Source organism: Nyctereutes procyonoides, unplaced genomic scaffold, assembly GCF_905146905.1.
Source record: "Nyctereutes procyonoides isolate TBG_1078 unplaced genomic scaffold, NYPRO_anot_genome, whole genome shotgun sequence".
NCBI classification, from domain to species: Eukaryota; Metazoa; Chordata; class Mammalia; order Carnivora; family Canidae; genus Nyctereutes; species Nyctereutes procyonoides.
The window spans coordinates 22,218,198-22,236,834 of record NW_026575140.1 but is presented as its reverse complement, the minus strand read 5'-3'; the positions used below and the strand labels follow the sequence as shown (position 1 = coordinate 22,236,834).

The window sequence follows — 18,637 nt, the reverse complement described above, 5'->3', positions numbered from 1 at the left end:
AGCTTTCGCTGGGCCAGATAGTTGTTGCAATCGTTTTCCTTATGCACATGGGCCCTGCTTTGCTTCCCCAGACCTCTGGAGGGGCCCCTGCCTGCCACCTATGGCAAGCCCAGGCCCAGCCTGAGCTGCCTCCCCACTGGCCCCCCAGTCCTCCCTGTCCATCAAGGCTCTGCCCCTGCCCCGCCACTGCATGCCCCTTCTCAGTCCTGGGAGCCCCCCTGGCCTGTGTCCCCTGCTGGCACATGGGTCACACACTGCCTGAGCCCGGGGCCTGCCCAGAAGCAAGCACACACTCATGCATCAGGAACTGTTCTTTGAGCTGGTGCCATGTGTGAGGGATTCAGTGCAGAGCAAAGCAGACCCTGTCCCTCCCTCGTGAAGATGAGCATCTCCCATGGGGCTTCACCCTAGCCCCGCTGACATCTGGGGATGGATAACTCTAGTTGGGTCAGTGGGGAGGGTGTCCTATCCACTGGAGGGTGTGAGTGGCATCTACCCACCAGATGCCAGCAGCCCCCACCTCTCTAGTCATGACAACCAAAAATATCTGCGTGTCCCCAGGGGCAAGCCCCTGACAAGTGATGAGAATAAGGCCACTAATGCAAAGAAATATGGATGCTTCTCAAACCCCAACTCCTACAGCCCTGGGAGGAAGAAGTGGCCCCGAGGTGTGCCAGCAACTGTCTTGGCTCACACTTAGAGGGGTAGTATCAGGGGCCTGGCTGCGTCCCCTGTCCTGCTCCCTGCTGCCAGTGCGTGGATGGATTTGGAGAAGAGATGAGTGTCATCGACACATGGAAACTCAGGAAAGAGGACTCCTCTGCCTGAAGAAGATGCCAGTGATCAACCCACACCAGCGAGGGCCCCGGGGGAGATTTGCAGCAGCTCAGTATCTCCAGTGTGGGCGGGTCTGAGGCAGAGCATGGCACACGGCTCCAAAAAGCTGAGATCAAGGATCAGGCGGGAAGCATATTCAGCTCTGGGGGCCGAGCAGTCTCCGTCATTAGCACCACAGCAGGCATGGGAACATGCAAACAAGTGAGCGTAGCCAGGTTTCAGTTAAGCTCGACAACAGGCGGTGGGCCAGGTTTGCCGGACGCACTGAGACCTGGTGGAAGAGAACCAGAAGAGAGTGTGCAGAAGCCAGGACTGGCAGGAGCAGAGCTGTCACCACCCAAGGTGGTGGCACCCAAAGGGACAAGAAGAGGGAACGGTTCCTGGGGCCCAAGGACAGTCATGTGCAGACCGCTGCCTTGGGAGCAGCACGGCTAACTCCGGGAACTGCAGGGAGAAGGCCGGCCTCTCTCCTCCCACCCTCTGACCTGCTGGGCTACTTCTGGCTGACGAGGCTGGAAGCCAGAGGGTGGGGGAGCCTGCTAGCACTCCGGGCGGTCAGCATCAACTCGACACTGGGGGGAGAGGCCCTCTTGGGAATCTCTTAGCTCCCTGTGTCCAATTCCACACCCACTGAGCAGTCTGGCAAGTTGCTGCCCACACCACCTGCCCACGGGGAGAGGCTGGCCCCAGTGCTCCACATCGGGCACCAGGCCAGGCCTAAGCACTGTGTATGGATGACCTCGTGCCAACCTCACATCAACCCCTGAGGGCAGGGCAGCTACCCTCACAGCAGCCATGTGAAGTAGGAGTGACGCATCATTTAGAGCCCAGGATACTGAAATTTGAGGAGGGAGAGTCATTTCCACGGTGTCTCGCAGCTAATCAACAACCCAGGCAGGATTCGAACCCTCAGCCCATGTATCTGCCCTTTGCGGCTGCACCTGGCTGAGAACCGCATGCTGCTTTCCCCACCTTTGTTCCCCTCACTTCCCCTCTCCAGACTTAGCCCTCTGCTCCCCACCTGGCCTGTCGCCCGGTCCCCAGTCCCCTGGCCTCCGTCCCGTGGCCCTGTCTGACCCAGTGATGCAACAGCCCGGCCAGCCTTGCAGTTGAAATATTCCGAAATGTACAGTAGACCAGGCCATCTGCTTCCTGCAAGCATTGCCTCTGCCCCTGTCAGGACCCCGAGCAAACGTGCAAGTGCACCAAAGCAACAGTCATTTTATTTCTGGGCTCGGGATTTCTAACTGGCCCGGATTGCTCAATGCTTGTTTTGGACCGTGGAGCAAGGGAGGAGGTCAGGAGGAAGGCTCCTGCAGGTGCTACAGGAAGGGAAATGATGAACAGAGGGTGACATCTGGGGCTGTCCAGCGCACCGTGATTTCTACCCCCAGAAGCTCTCCACGAGAATAGCAGAGTCCCTTCCTCTCGTGCTTCTCTGAGACGCTTATGTTCCAGAGCCTTTGTTCTTTCCTGCTCCCTCGGGTCCTTACAATTTGGAAAAAGGAGGAGAAGAGCATGCCCTCCACGGAGAGGCGGTTGATGCCTGTGGGAGCAAAGCCAGGACCCGGGGGCTGTCTCAGAAATGTCCCTCCCGAGGAAGCCTAGCTCCACAACCATGAGCAGTCCCAGGTTAGCTCAGATGCCCTGTTTTCACTGATGAGATCCCCGAAGTCGACTCACACAGCTCACCCATCCCAGCAGTCGTGAAAAGTCTTCCCATCTCCTCTGTGCCCTCCACACGCAACCTAAGACTCCCCGCTCGGGTGTGGCGCTGGCTGGCCGTTCCTGGTCCCCTCGCTCTCTCCCTGCACATCAGCTCAGTCCCACTCCAGCCAGAAGCAACCCGTCTGGGAAGGGGGGAGAGGCAGAGCTGAGCTTCCAGTAGAGCCCTCTCCCCGGAAGACCTGCAGGAGGGAGAGGTCTGGAAACGCCCCATCATTCCCCATCATTCCTGCTGCACTCGTCTAACCCCGCAGGAACCTCTGGGAGTGCTCTCCTTTTCCATTTTGTGCAGGAAGGAGGTGATGGGAAGGGAGTGAATGTGTTTTGAGCACCTGTGATGTGCGAGGCAGCTTGGAAGACCCGTCTCCCTGAGCCCTTCCGGGGCCACGTCCGGTGCCACCTGTTTCCACTGCCAGAGCACTCACACGTGGGCCCCTCACTCAGAAGCACCAACCGTGCACCTCTGCCCGCCAGGCCTGGTGGAAGCTGGTCCTCACCTTTGCTCCAGAGCAGACAAAGAATAAGAAGTTACATGATGATCAACCATTGCGGTTTCATTATTTCCTTAGTTATACAATTTCCACATAGTTTTAGTCATTATATAATCATTGAATAATTCCTATATTTATAAAATTAAATCTAATGAGAGATAATCAAAGAATTCTAGAATAGGCAAGTACATAAACAATTTATCATATTACTGTTTAATAATTAGCAAATAATTGCATATAGTTATAGTTAATATAAACAAGATTATTTCTTAGACCTATTAAAAGTCTTATCAAAATTTAAGAAACAGTTAAATTAAAAATTATTAATTTTTAAACTTATTGAAATTTAAGAAAAAGTAAATTAATTACATAAATGATAAATTAAATATAAATATACTGGTTTTTTAGCACTTACAGTGGCCGGGTACTGATGTAAGCCCTTTATCCCCACAGTCTTACAGATGAGGTGACTGAGGAACAGAGAGTTTGAATGATTTTCTCTAGGACCCACAACTGAAGAGCCCTGAGCTGGAAGCTGAACCCTGGGCTGTCTGGCACGTTGTCCCTCTACGAGAGGGTGACAACACTTCATGGAGCAGCCAGTGTCCCAGCAGGTCCCCTGACCCTTCCTGCTCCAGTTAGACTGCCAACCCCGGCTGCCGGCCCCTGCAGGGGGGCTGAGGCTTCTGTGGCCACCAGAGCCACCTTCTCCCGCATTCAAGCAGGTGGAAACCAAGTCACTAACGGCTCTGGGAGCAGCCTCACCCAACCCCTGGTGGAAGGGGGTGGACAGGGGTCTGGCTCCCTGGGGCTAGCACTGCAGGACCCGTGAGCCTGGCCATTCCCAGGCCGGCAGGAGCGTCACCTCCCCAGGCTTCTCCTCTCCCCTACCAGCTCCTCCTGACACAACCCTGCATGCACCCTCCTCACCCTCCATCCTTGTTTCTGCTCTGCTTCCAGGGGCCTCCAACACAGGATCCCACACAGCTGCTCAGGAATGGCATCTACGCCAAAGAACTGCTGGCCATTTGACCAGCACCACTGTAAGCTGCTTTGGTGCACTCACTCCACCCTCACAGGCAGCCTACGAATGGGAAAACTGAGGCATGGGGTGGCGGATCTTCTTCACCTGCCCTCACTCACTCAGCTATGGGTGGCGGAGCTGGAAGCTCCATAAACCTTCCTGGCCACCACAGGAGCCAGAACCCATGGCATGACTTTCCTTATATCTCATGCTCTCGCAGACACATTTTGGCAGAGCCCTAGTGTTGGGGATGACAGCAAAGAAGGCGGCCCTGCCTCCCCCCAAGAGGTGAGGAGCAGAAGGATGGGAGGGACCAGGGAAACCCACACGAGGCCCTCGCCACCCCCAAGAAGTTCCTTGGTTGCTGCACCCTCACTTAGGGTGGGGACAGGGTCTTTTTCACACAGTAACACCTCATGCTCTCACCCTGATCCAGTGATTGGTATTCCCAAGGGAAGGCCTATGTTCTGAAGAAGGTGAGTGTCCATGACTGGGCTCCCGCGGTGGATTGAGGGAAAGGTTGACCTGTCTGGGCCTCAGATGACCAGGGCAGAAAGGAGCTGGGCTTTCAGGCCGGGGGGCAGAGGCTATGTTTCCACGAGGGTAGACGGGATGCCTGGCAAAGTAGAAGATGTTTCATCCCCACCCAGTGGTTTTCAAACATGGCTGCCAGCTCCTTGACACTCCTGTCATGGAGGGGTGGGGACCCTGCCCACGATCCTTGGTCTGGGTGGCCTATAACTGCTTTGACTGATGCAGCATGCATTGAGGCCAGTTAACCAACAGCCGCCTGCCCTGGACTGCCCTGGGGCCGCCGTGTTGTGAGGAAGGCCCAGCTATACGAAGAGGCCAAGAGTGGCCCCAGCTGTCCCCTGCCTCCCAGCGCTCCCGGCCCAGGCCCTGGACGTGTGGATGAAAAGGTCTCCGGATGATTCCACCCCCCAGGGCACTGAAGTCATCCTCCACTGTGTGAGCGTTCCCAGTTGAACCCCCAGACTTCATACAACAGGGGAAAAGCCAACACTGCTGTGTCCTGTCTAAATTCTGACCCGTGACATCCATGAGCAAGACAAAATATAAGTTCGAGGGTAGTTAGAGGGGTAGCTGCTCCCATCCCTGGAAGACTCGGTCCAGATGACAAGGCGGCCCAACCAAAACAGAAATGCACGCATTTTCCTCTTGAGGCCTGAATTATATCAAGCTGGATGAGGCACCCCTTCCAAAGACAACTTGCACATCAGATCAGGGACGTTCAGAAAATGCTGGATCCAATGGGTTTCTTAGCACGAGAGAGAACTTGAATGTGCAACATGTCGTGCACATGCCCAAGAGGAAGATTGAGATTCTGAGCAGGTCAAGACATTTACTGCTTCCCCTACTTTTAGTAAAAACAGCCACACTTTCCACTGAGAAGCCACCCCTCCTCCCTCGGCCAATTGAGCTGCTAAAATTACAGTCATTTGCTATAGATCATTTTTTAGAAAGAATTTCTAAATATTTCTGAGTAGTCGGGTTGCAACACTTTCTCGTGTGGAGAGTCTGAATCACTCACACAAATACCTTCTTCCTGCTTCCCACGGTGGCCTCTTCATGGAGAGTCGCCAGTCCAGGAGCACAAGGCCTCTCCTAGGACCCCAGGCCTTGCAGATCCTGTGGATGCTGATCCCAGAGCAGGGGCACCATCTTAACCCATCTGGACATGACAAAGGAAAACCAAAATTTTCCATCCCTAATGGATTTTACAGAAGTTAGTGCACCAAGGGGTGATCACTCAGAAAGTGATAGTTGAATTATCTTCATAGAAGAAAAAAAAAAAGTCTTGATTTGCATAAATGTTTCTAGAATATGAAGAGGGAAGGCTGCTTATTCGACCCAGTGTCTCATGAGCCCAGTCCCACGGGCTGCCCTTGGTTTGCAGAAGCTTCTCGTCCAGAGGAGGTCCTACATTTCAAAAGTCAGGTCACCTCTAGGACCTTGGGGCATTTTCAGAACTCCTGGCCATTCCCGAAGTATTGGGTCCCTGAACCTCCTCCTCGGCAGATGAAAGCACCCCAGCCTCCTTTGGCCCTACAGGAAGCTGAGTGAGAAGGGTCTGTCCACCACGGTCTGCAGAGGCGTGCTGAACTCTGGCAAGAAGCAGACTCTGTCCAGTTTCCACATTTGACCCTGAATCCACAAGCAGAAAATGGTTTCCTGATAAACAAAGTTCTGGTTGCAACATGGGGGAATTAGGGTGACTCAGTGAGATTTCTAAGAGAGCCAATGATTGGCCAGCAGCCACCCCGCCGGGGGTCATTGGGCCCCGCAACCTCAAGCCTCGCAGCCAGGCCTCATCAGATAGCCTCTCACCCCAAGCTGTCCCAGGACACGAATGGCCAGTCTACCCCCCAGTGGGCCCTGCCTTCATTCCTTCATCTCTGTGCCGAGGATGAGACCCATTCCAGGCTTATGGGGCTTGTCTGAGGAAGCCAGTCACCTGTCAATGGAGCATGGTGGGGAACACTTGGGAACACCATGCCCCCTGGGTTGGCTGGGGTCTGGACCCTCCTGAAGCAGACTGATCTGTCCTTGGTTGTTCAACAGGTACCTCTCATGAAGCAACCTCCATGATGACCAAACTAGGCCCCTCCTGTCCCTGCTGTATCCCCTAAGAACCCAGCACAGTTGAGTATGTGTGTGAATGGAAGGATGCACATCCCCATCATGTGTGGCCAACCCAGCTTGGGGCCCAGCACCTTCCAAGACTGTCCTGTCCCCACCAACCTCCTCCTCCCTTCACACCCTCTGCACTTTCCTCCATCAGCTCACACAAACCCAAACAGGCCCCCGGACCTCAAAAAAACAACCTAGCATGCCCTGCATTTTCTGCATCCAGAAAATTCTCTGACCTGCAAGACTCTATACCTTTTTGCTGTTGTTTTGGGGATGAGAGAAAAACAAGCAAAAAAATCCTTGAATCCTCCCAGCGTGGCACTGTGTTTCAATTCCCCCTTAAAGGACCCAGAATCAGGTAAAAATGATGAAATATTTTACAGTGACTTTAACAAAATACAAAGCACGAATCAGCTTTTTAAAAAGCACTTTATTAAAATAAAGAACAAAAAAGATCAATATACATTTTAAATGGATACAAAAATAAATATTCATTTAGCATATTCAAGATAAATGCTTTACCATTTGTTTGAGCTAGACACCGAAACCCACTGTTCTCCGACATACTTTTAGAAAACAGACCTGTTATCCTTGATAATGTGATGCTGGCTTTGTTGGCTAAAGAGGAAAAGCCACTTTTGTTGAATTTCCCTATGTTTGCAGGTGGAATCAAACACTACCCGAGGGACCCAGGATGATGGAGTCTTGCTACACACGTGACGCCTACATCGCCTTCATGAAAGTGGCCATGGGGAAAGGGAACGGGCATTGATTTTGAAATTAGGGACCCATGGTTACTAGGCTTCCAGGCTGGCTAAGTTGGGGCCCACAAACCCCAGCTTCTCCCACATGGCAAAGTGAGTGTTGACAGGTAAGGCCCCTTCCTGCCCTTTCACAGTGAGACTGAGCCATGGTGGTGGCAGCCAGTAAGGCTGCTGCTGGGTTATAAAGGAGAAAGAATGGGGCCAAGGCTCTTCTCTCCACCCCACTGAGAAAGGAGGGAGAGCCAGCAGGGCCTCCCTTACCCTGCCTGCTGTCCATACTGAAGATGGAGCTGGCTCCTCCCACCCCTGCCACACAGTGGGCACCTGCTGCTGCTCTATGCTCACCCTGGCTGGCCAGCCTCCACCAGTTCCTGCACAGCACACAGGACACACAGCCAGGGAAGGGGCACCCTAATCCCCAACATAGCAAAATACAACTCCCCCCGCCCCCCCCCCCAGAAAAAATGTTCAAGTGCTTTTTAATCATGAAAGTGGTTTTAGAGCAGTCATGGAGATGTGTTATATGCACAAGACAAGGTCGGTGGGAAGGCTGACCTGCCCTTCCCATTTTGACATATTTCAGGGTAGTCACTGTATCTTAGTTGCTAGGAAATAACGTGAGTCCCAGCATAGGACCCCTCTGAAGAGAATTCAGTATGACCTGAGGCCATCTGGCACTTCAAGGAGTCCTAGGGAGGGAGAAGACGCCATCCCTGCCACTGTCCACCCCAGGACCAGGGTAGTGGTGAGAAGCGCATGCCTCTCATCCACATCCTCCAATCCACCCGAGCCATACCCACCACATGCTCAACACCACCAGCTGGTCTATGGGTTCACTGAATCGAAGGCACAATCTACAATTACTTTTTGCGTTTGTGGTTTATAGCCTGCTCACTTGATAAAAAAAAAATAAAAAAAAATTCAAAGCAGTTTACAATAGGACATGTGAAATAGGACAAGTAAAAGTATGAATATTTTTTAAACAGGTCAAAACCATTTAGAAGAAAAGAGCAAAGTATCAGGGATGATTTAATTACAGAAATGAAAAAAAAAAAATTTAGCTATAAGCTTCCTGGCAGTAAGGCCCAGAGGGAAAATTGTCATGGTCGGAAGGTGAGAACACACCAGTTCGTCTGGTGCTGGACACGCCCTGTGGCAACGTGTCCTGGGAGGGATGTACATTCCTCTAACAAGCCTGGCGTTCTGCTCTCACTTGCTAAAGAGAGGCTGTTATCTAAGTATTTCTAAAAAAATCTTATTAACATGCTTCACAGTAAAGGCACTCCACATCGAATCAAGCATATGAAATCATCTATCTATAGCTCTAACACAAGGTAAAGACAAAAAAGCAGCCTTGTTCTGACAAGCTGATCTGAGATTTCAAATCTTTTTCCCCGGAAGCAGCTATGGGCTAGGAGAATTGAATGCCGAGTCTTTGGAAAGATCATTTATCTCTGAACGCTGAGAGAATCTGGCAACTAATGATAATTAGGGGAAATGCAGGGAAATAAATGTTTGAATCACAGATTATAGTTACAGCATCCAGATCATTTGGTGCAGGTTTCAAAGTAGAAGTGTGACGCGACTGTTTTTAAACGTCAAGTCCTCGGGGAATGCCCTTACTAAATTAAGAGCAGAGTGAAGCATCCCGCCCCAGGTCAGAGGGATCCAAATCCACATATTTAAATAATTACAACAGTAATTGTAATAATGAAACATGAGACATGGGCAGAATGGGGTGCCCAGGAGAGGCTTAAACCGTGATTTGCTGGTTTTCTCTGAAAAAAGGTCTCTGGTGTGAGGCACAGATGTCTGGAAACATCCGGAAGACCTGGTCTGGCTGGGATTCCTCGGGAGGCTGCACCATCGAGCTGGCGCCACAGCTCTTCCCAGCTTCTTCCACCAGCTGCCGGGCATAGAGCTGCTCGATCTAGACGGAGGGGCACAGTCAGACGTGGAGGTGGGAAGTCCACTGGGACAGTCTCTGACTCTAGCCAGGTCCTCTCATTACCCAGTCCAAAGCTATCATTGAGAACTGCCCCAGGAGTCCCCAGTGAATGAGCCCCAAATAGGTGCACGGAAAGGGTAAGTGATATTCCTGCAAAGACTCCTATGTACAGTCCCAATGCAGTCCCAAACTGGTAGCAGCCAGTGTCCAGAATTCCACCATTAGAGTGGAACTTCTGGACTAGATTGCATAAGGGCTTGCAAAGCCTTATCTGTCTCTCAGACCCTGAGTCAGTTGAACGTGGCTAGAAAGGTAGAATCTTGCTAGGGGGTTTTGACTTAAAAAAAGGCAAGGGGAGGGATGCCTGGGTGGCTCAGTGGTTGAACATCTGCCTTCAGCTCAGGGTGTGATCCCATGGTCCCGGGATCACGTCCCACATCGGGCTCCCTGCAGGGAGCCTGCTTCTCCCGCTGCCTGTGCCTCTGCCCCTCTCTGTGTGTCTCTCATGAATAAATAAATCTTAAAAAAAAAAAAAAAAAAAGGCAAGCAAGGGGAGAACACAGATTGTGAGTCCCAGAACATGAGAAGATGGCTCGGAGGTGGCAAGAATCTACTAGCTCCACTTGAGGTCTCCCCAGGCCTGCCTCAGCCCACAGGTGGGGTCCCCCGCCCCTACTGCCTGTTCTCCAGCCCAGGGATAAGTGGAGTCCCGACATGGGGGCTTGGAGATGCAGCCCGAAGCTGCCCGTTCTTACCTGCACCAGAATGAGTTTGGAGCGCAAGGGGGTCATATCTGGAAACTCTTCTCCGAAGCATAGCACCACCCTGCTGTCGGGAAGCCGACTCTGGTGGTTATAGAACTGCTGCAGCTCTGGAAAGACAAGGAAGGGGCGCTGTCTATCCTCTGCCCCAGTGGGTGCCTCGGGGCTTTCACACCTGAGCTCACACCACTTGGCCCACCCTCTGCAGGGCTCCTTCTCCAGGGAAGCCACCTGCCTCCCTCGGGAGTTTGCAGGCCAGGTAGCAGGAGACCTGACCCGAGCTGGAGGCCGATGCTGTTACAGGTGGAGGAACAGAGAGCGGACACAGGGTAGGGAGGTGGCCTGCCTGATTGTAGCCACCCTGACCTTCTAGGAGGAACACAGGGCAGGATGCTAATCCTATGTATGCCCCACAGAACAACAGCAGCTCATGCATGCCATTTCTGTGTGCCAGCATCGTCCAAGGACAAGGTACAAGGTCACCGTGTCCCAGAATGTGCCATATGGATCCCTGGGGACCTTGCAAGCTGGGGCGGGGCCTCTGCATTTCTAACCAGCAGCCAGGACCTGGGACAGTCCACAAGGGAGCTGCAAGGTGCTAGGGTCCTTAATCCTCCCGGCAGGCATGAAGGCAGGGCTCGAAGAGGTTCCCCAGGATGGTTCAGCAAGAATGCACAGCCCAGGACTGGACCCAGGGGGGCACCCCTGCTGTGCCCAGGAAGGGGGTGCGATTGCGAAGGTGCAGGGCAGCAGGTTGCAGCAGTACCGACCTCGGAAGAACTGGCTGGTGTCGAAGACCTTGACCACCTCGTCACGCTCCAGCTTGTTGGGCCTGTCCTTGCACACCACGGCGTTGCCGCTGCAGAACACGCGGCCCTGACACAGCCGCCTGACAAGCACGCCCTGCCGGCTGCTGTGCAGGAGCACGCCGCGCTCCAGGTGCCCAAATAGCTTCCGCGTCACCTGCCGCTGCCGCTCGCTGGGGATGGCATCCGCTGGTGGGAAGCGCACCAGCTCCAGGCCCTCGGGACTGTACAGCTTGGCACTGGGCAGGCCTGGCTGGCTCAGGGACAGGCGGCAGCCCTCGGGGCAGGTGGTGGTGGTCTGGCCCACCAGCTTGCCCCCGTAGTAGAAGCTGATGACCATCTGGGAGAAAGCTGCAGGATGGAGGGGCGCAGGTCAGGGGCTGCAGGGAAGGGGCCTCCCCACCAGGTCTTTTCTTGCTCCCCACCAGTGTGTGGGGGGTGGTAACTGCTTGTATGCCTGAGACCTCATGCACCCCTTCTAGAAATAAAGTTTTTACAAGTATGAATGAATACACAGAAGGGCTACGGAAACCAATGACTCAACATAAAAACCACTATGGCGCTCTCCACTCTCTGGCAAAGGTCACAATGACCCGTACAATTTATTTTTATTTATTTATTTTTTTATTTACTTATTTACTTATGATAGTCACAGAGAGAGAGAGAGAGAGGCAGAAACACAGGCAGAGGGAGAAGCAGGCTCCATGCACCGGGAGCCCGATGTGGGATTCGATCCCGGATCTCCAGGACCCTACAATTTAGAAGTTAGTAAATCGCTCTATCTCCCAGCTACTGCGTAATTCTGGTAGACAAGGTCCTATAACACACACACAGGACACACCGTATACACTGTTTTCCATGCTCTGCAACAATGTGGCCCACTCCCTAACTCGTAACAGACGCAAATGCTAGATCAGGACTCCAGGTTAGGAAATATATAGAGACACGATCTTTTTCTTGACAAATTCACAGTCCCCCTGGGGTTCCTTGGATTTTAAATCATAACTCTCCCCCAAACCCTTCATCTAAACCTGTTCTTGGAGGAGCCTGAAAAATGTTCAAATTAAGCCAGTGTTTCCCTGAATCAGCTACGTTTAGGATTGAGGGCGGGTGGCAGGGACACAACATGAAGTACACGGAAATACTATTATTCCATTTTCAATATTCTCTCAGGCTCGGGTCACCTCAAGAAGCAGCCTCAGCTTGGTGCTGATGGATCCTTCACAGCAAACCCTGACCGACTCCTTTTTAAACAAAGGGAGAAAATGGGTCTCTCAGCCTCGGGCAGGTGGTGTTGTCGGACCAGAATTTCTGAACAGTGCTTTGACCTCTAAATTCCTACTTATAGCAAGTGGCACTGGTTCACCTTTTACAGGCATAGATGGTCTCCATTTAAAATAAGTCTTAAAAAGTGACACTTAGTGAAAAGTAGAATGTTAATAGTAGTACAGGTGGTATCAAGATATGAAAACCCACTGCAAAACGTGTGGTTCAAGTGACTGAAGTTTGGGAACCTTTAAGCTAGGGAAGGAATGAAGACAACAGCTAACTTTCAGGACAGTCCCAGTGAAATCTGCATTTTAATATCCTTAAACTATAAGAACTACATGCACTATCAGTGAACTTGGTGAGTTTGGGGCACCTTCTAAGTGTCCTAGATCTGTCCTGGGATGCCCCCTTGGAGCCACACAAACTGTGAGCTGCCCAAATCCATGGTGACCCCTAGAGTTGTGCAGTGCACCACCCACACAACTGTCAGGGGCAGACATATTGGGTGGTCACCTGGGTTAATGCTGCTATGTACCTATAATTCCTCGGACCCTTCCACTGGGCTCTGCTTAAAAATAATTTGCTCAAAGAATAAGATCCCCGCTACTGTTCACAGGCTCCATGTTCTTCCATTTGGAGTTAAATGGCATTCTAGAATCACGCAGGGTTGGGAGCTTCAGGTGTTCCGATCTGATTCATGTGACATGTGGGAGGCCCGGGGTGGGTGGGGGGTCACCTGGCTGTAAGTGGCAGTGCCAGCATCTGACCACACGTCTGGTTATGCCCTGTTCACCACCCCGTCCACCGTGCCAAGTCCGTAACATCTGCATCTCCTGATGACACACTCCACTTCCTTCACTCCACAACAATTGCATGAACTTTGTCCCAGATGAAGGAAACACTCTGGATGACTCTGTCACCATTCTGCACCTCTGCTCTGCCACTGCCAAGGCTTTCTTCCTACCACCACCTCTGGGCCAGTGAACTGCTCCCTTGGGAGTGGCAGACAGTGTTCCACAGATGCGTGGGGGAGGCCATCCTGGTGACCCCAGTGCCACAGAGCAGCTTAGCTTGGGGAAGGTTTGAGCTGGAAGGGCCTGAGTGAGGACCACTGCACCCAAGAGGTAAGCAGCAGAGGCCCACGGAGAAGCCACCACTGAAATCACCATGTAACTCCAGCCAGCCCTTCTGCAAGTCTCAGCAGCCAACTGCGACCTGTCCTGCCCCCCCCCCCCAACAGCCACCTGCCCACCGGGGGACGGCCTCACCACAGTGGCAGCAAAGCAACGATGCCAGGAGCAGAGATATCCTGACATGGGAGCCCAACTGTGGGACCCGGGGCAAGCAGTTTCATCACTCTGTGCCTCAGTCTCCCCATCAGCAAAGAAGAGAATAGCAGGACCCAACCCCTCAGGTGGCTGAGGACTGCATGAGCTCACGTTTGTGCTTAGCACATGTAAGCACCGCACCAGCAGCTACTACTACATAAATCAGGGTAACAGGACAAGAAGCTAGTTGTGTAGATGAGACTCCTAAAGTTCTACATCCTAATTCCTGGTCTATGCAGCATATACCAGGAGCTGTCCTCACGTGCTGTACCTACCCGCACATTTAATGAGGTAGAGGCTCCTCATTATTATACCCATTTTCCAGGTAAGGAAACAGGCATAGACAGGTTAAGGCATCTGCTCTGATGGCACAACTGCTAAGTGGGGGAGACTGGACTCGTTTCCCCAGCACGCCCGTTCCACATCTGGGTTCTTTAGCACTGAGCCCCACTGTCTGATTTCAAACGCCGCCTGCCCCCCCAAACATCGTGAACACAGTTGAGAGCGCACATGGGCAGCCATGGGCACATTTAGATCCACCGGGGCAGTGGGGTGTTGTTAATCCAGAGTTATGGTCAACATTTCACTTGGGAAGCTTTCACATAAAGATCGAGACTTCTGATCTCCCCAGGAAGGTGGGGAAACTGAGGCTGGCAGCATCTTAAGTCCATTGGGCACCAACTAGCACTGAAGAGACCAGGGGCAGGGGCCTTTCCACTTCGCAGAGGAGTCCAGCACTCCCACCACCCTTCACCCGCCTGTTCGCTCATTATCTCGCCCCTGCAGCGCTGAGAACAGGGGACCCCTGCCATCGACATATTTACACAGGTTGGGGGGGGGTGACCTAAACAGAAGCACCAAAGTTCACAACTTCTAGAAGAGTGTTGTAGGATTTTCTTTGCATGAAGCAGTGCTGTGGGTTGCTTCACTCACTGTGTGCTTCGACAGCTCTGGAGCAACTGAGCACACTTCCTCCTCACCCAGATGCCTCAGCCCTGTACCCGGCTCCCCCCCAAACCCAGAAAGCACTGGTCAGCAGACTCCCCAGGCCACAACCCAGAGCTGACTAGGTCAGAGGCCTGACCCTGTGAGCCAGGGCCTCCCAGAGCGGGGCCACTGCTGCGTGTGCTGGCTGCAGCCAGGTGCCTGGCTTTGAACCCAGCAACCTGCTCGCTAGCGGGGTGACCCTGACCAGCAATTTTACCTGTAAGCCTAGGTTCCCACATCTGGGAGGCCAGAGTTGTGACAGTCCCCTGCTTGTGGGGCTGCTGTGCAGTGATAGGAGTGCTATGAATAGGAACATCGCTTCTCTGTCATTTTCTTGCCTGGGTGAGAACCTGCCTCCACCACCCCAAATACTTGTTCCATTTGGGCCTCAGTTCAGACACCTGTCTGAGCCCCATTTCCCTCTCTGCACCAAAAGGCCTCTGGTCCCCCAGACCTAATGTTCTGTGGCCCATCCTAATGATTAAGGCTGTTCACTTCTCACAGACCTGCAGCTGTTGGGGAACACACCAGTTTCCTTTGCTCTAAAGACACTGTCAGTGAGCCAGAATGCAAATGCCAGGGGCCACTGGCAGGACGTCTGAGTCCCCAGCATAATGAGACAAAAATGTGTCACAGAGGCCATCTCCACCTATAAGGGACAGAAGCATGGATGGGACAGTCTGAGGCTATATCCTAGCTCTGCAGCCCATAAGCTGTGTGACCCAGGGCTTCTGAGCCTTGAAGTGGGAACAGTAACAGCACTTGTCTATGAGTGATGGAAGGTATAATGAGACGTGGCCATGAAAGTCTCAGCACTGATTCTGGCACCTAGTCAGCATTCAATAATGTCAGCCACCATCATCATCGTCACCATCCTCACCACCACCACCACACCATTATCATCCCCACCCCACCACCACCATCATCACAATCATCATCCTCATCATCACCATTAATTAGTATTATGAACTTGAGTGTGGAAGAGAGTCAAGGAAATGGACGCTGGTGACAGACACTGGTGACGTTTGTTGACCAATGACGTCCCTACCAGAAAATTTTAATCACGCTACAGTTAATCCTCACCAGTGAGGTTCTGAGTAGGTCCATCACTCTGCCTGGGGTCACACAAGAGGGGCAGAGCTGGTGATGAGCTGTCCACATGCTCTTGCTCCTGCATAGTTATGCATAAAGAGCCCTTTGGATCTATTTGTTGGTCCAATCTGAGAAGAGCCTCAAGAAGGCTAGGCCCTTGCTTTCTCCAACAGAGGAGGAGGACTTGGGGTCCTGACTTTTGACACCAGATCGGCTCGTCCTGGACCCTTGCAAGCCCACTGCAGGTCCTTTGAGCTCTGCCTTGGAGAGTGCCCATGCCCCACTCTGCCAACCCACCCAGAGCACCTCCGTACCTGAATGGTGCGCATCATAGGCAGTGTACCCCGTCACTAGTGAGAGGCCTGCCAGAGAAAGAGAAGAGCAAATTCAGACGCAGTCGTGTTGGGGGGTGAGGGGAGGAGAACTGGCTCAAATGCTCCCTTCTCCAGAAGTTTCTTTAAAAGCCCCAGGCTTCTGCGGACTTTGGGATTTCCCACCCCCCAGCATGGTAACCTATGTTTCATAAACCAGACCTCAACTCAACCTGCAAAGAGGAGGAGGAAGCGTCCTCTGTGCTGTGGGATTTCTGACCAAGTGTCAGTGTGACGCTCGCAGCCCACATCTCCTCCCACCCCAAGGCCTGCTCTAGAAATACTACTAGGCTGCGTGCCCACCAGCCAGGCCCCATCTGCAGGAGGGGCCCTGGGGCCCTGAGCTCACTTTCCTTGAGGGGCCATCACAGTGCAGGGAGAGGGGGCTCTCCTAGGGCCCTGGACACAAACCTGCCCCCCCATAGCCAGGTGACCTTTGAAGGCAGTTGGGCCAGAGTTACCTCCTAATCTCCTGCAGAGTAACAGTAGCAGAAAGAGGCTGAGAGAGTAAACACAGAAACCCGCACTCACGGAGGAAGGTCACATAGTGGAAAGTGAGCGGGTGTGAGGGAGATGGCATCAGAAGCTAAGTGATGCATGAATGCCTCATTCAGGCCCCGTGACCCCTTGGGACAAGTCCTGGTGTTCCCATAAGATGAGTGGGCTGAGTCTCAAATCATGTACACAACCTCCCCCCATGGGATTCACATCCAGGGCTCCAAGTGAGTGGCTGCACCGACCTGGCCCTGGGCTCCCCTCAGCTCTGAGGGTCCCTAATGATCTAAGAGTAGCTGGCAGGCCCGTGTGGTGAGGTCAAGTGCAGCTGAGAGCCCCTTCTCCCCTCTGGCCTAGGTAGGGCTTGCTACAGCCACAGGAGCATGGGGGCAAGCAGACCGCTCCTAGGGGAAGGGTCTGTGGGCCTTCCTAAGAGGCAGTGGTGATGGCAACCAGGGGTACCTCTCTGGGCTCAGTTACCTTCAATAAAATAGGGATCACATAGTACCATGGCCCTATCTGCCCCCGGCTGCCTGAAGGCAGAAAGGAGTGAACACTATAAACCACTCAAATAAGCCCCAGTCTCCCCCCGCCCCATGTGGGAAGGGGGGCGGCTCCTGAACTCCCATCCTTACCTGCACTGGGCTGCTGCACCCACCAGTCTGAGAGGAGCTGGTTCCTGCAGGCCTCCGGCGGGGAAGGGCTCCTTTTGACCACCCCCATGTAATCGTCCACAGAGGGCTGCAGAACAGGGGCGAGACAGAGGAGCACTGTGGTCACTGCACTTCCAGGGTGGGACTCTGGGGTTGGTTTAGACTTAACCAGAGCCATACGGTCCCCTTTATCCCACGACAAAAGAAAAATATTACTTTGCATCTTGAAAGATCCAAGACAAATCCAGCAGGCTTAGCGATCAAGCCATGTGCCTGAATTACAAGCCTCCGCAGGACCCCTAGAAAGCTTATGGCCTTTCTGTGAAACCACCTGTTGCAAAACAGAACGGCCAGGTCACCCAGCTGCCCTGATGTCCTAGAGAAGCAGACAGGTTCTGGGACACCCACGAACAGTGGCGCTGGACAAACTCTGCCATGACTTCGCGAGTCCTGCTTAACACTCCACCTCTGGACTTTCAACCTCTGACCCATTCCTTAATGGATGCTGATAAATCTGATCAGCAAACATTTTGAAATCTGCTTTTCTTGGGATCCCGTTGTGCCAACCCAACCACCTCACTCTCTTAGCCGAGTCAGCAAAAAAAAGCCTTGTACAGAAAATGGGATGTTGCTGGAGACATGAAGCCAGGAATTCACTTGGTCTGCTGCCAGAGACCACCCAGAAACTCAACATCTGCCATCCGCAGAAGCCTCAGGCCGCTTAGGGTAGGCTGCATGTTGTTATCTGCATTCACTGACATCCCAGCTACTCCTAAAAATTCTGCTATTGCCATGTGAGTATTAGGAAGAACTTCTATAGCGCCCATACCACCTTTTATAAGAACCGTGTGGGATTATTTTAGCTATGCAATGTACACCTGGTATTAGTCATAAAAACAGAGGGAAGAGGCTGACGTTAACAGAAAAGGGTACCTGTATAGTTAAAACCGGTAACCAAAAACCCACGTGTTTTGCCTTAAGGAGACCCCATTAAGCCTTTACTTATAGCCTATTAACTATGAGTTTACATACAATTCTAACGTGTGATTACAGGCCTTTCCAATCCGACAAGGCCTACCAGCTGCAGATTGTAAGACTGGCAGCCCACCTGCAGTGAGAACTAGCACCATCAATTATCCAAGTCATACAGACAATCCCAAACTGTAAGGCAAGTTTACATTTATTCACTGTGGCCTGCCTAAGAAGCCAAGTGAATACATGATGCATTTTTTATGACTGCCATTCAAAAAGTTTAAAATAGGACACATTTACAGCTGGAGCAAATGTCAGCGGCACAGAACACGTTGCTCAGCCCAACCCTTGGGATGAAGTTGGGGAATGAGGTGAAGGGGCTGGCCAGACGGTGGAGGCCAGACTCACCTTCCATCCCAGGAGTGGAGAGGTGCTTCCCAAGAGAGCCAATGGGCTCTGGAT

At 52.6% G+C, this 18,637-nt stretch overlaps 1 protein-coding gene and 1 long non-coding RNA gene across 3 annotated transcripts in view; both read right to left on the bottom strand.

Moving 5' to 3' along the window:
- Positions 1–226: 226 nt before the first annotated feature.
- Positions 227–3,571, bottom strand: LOC129497335 (uncharacterized). The gene is made up of 3 exons (XR_008661914.1): positions 3,469–3,571; positions 2,895–3,059; positions 227–1,108 (listed from the first exon to the last, which is right to left on the bottom strand). It is a non-coding gene; the product is annotated as an uncharacterized LOC129497335 (long non-coding RNA).
- Positions 3,572–7,139: 3,568 nt separating this feature from the next.
- Positions 7,140–18,637, bottom strand: part of IRF8 (interferon regulatory factor 8) — a 23,549-nt gene continuing 12,051 nt past the window's right edge. For both annotated transcript variants that reach the window (XM_055306714.1, XM_055306715.1), the window contains 5 exons: positions 17,186–17,291; positions 15,999–16,046; positions 10,973–11,359; positions 10,197–10,312; positions 7,140–9,423 (listed from right to left, as the gene is read on the bottom strand). In XM_055306714.1, coding sequence (XP_055162689.1) covers positions 9,247–9,423; positions 10,197–10,312; positions 10,973–11,359; positions 15,999–16,046; positions 17,186–17,291 — 834 coding nt within the window. In that variant the 3' untranslated portion in view covers positions 7,140–9,246. The remainder of the gene's footprint in view (positions 9,424–10,196; positions 10,313–10,972; positions 11,360–15,998; positions 16,047–17,185; positions 17,292–18,637) is intronic.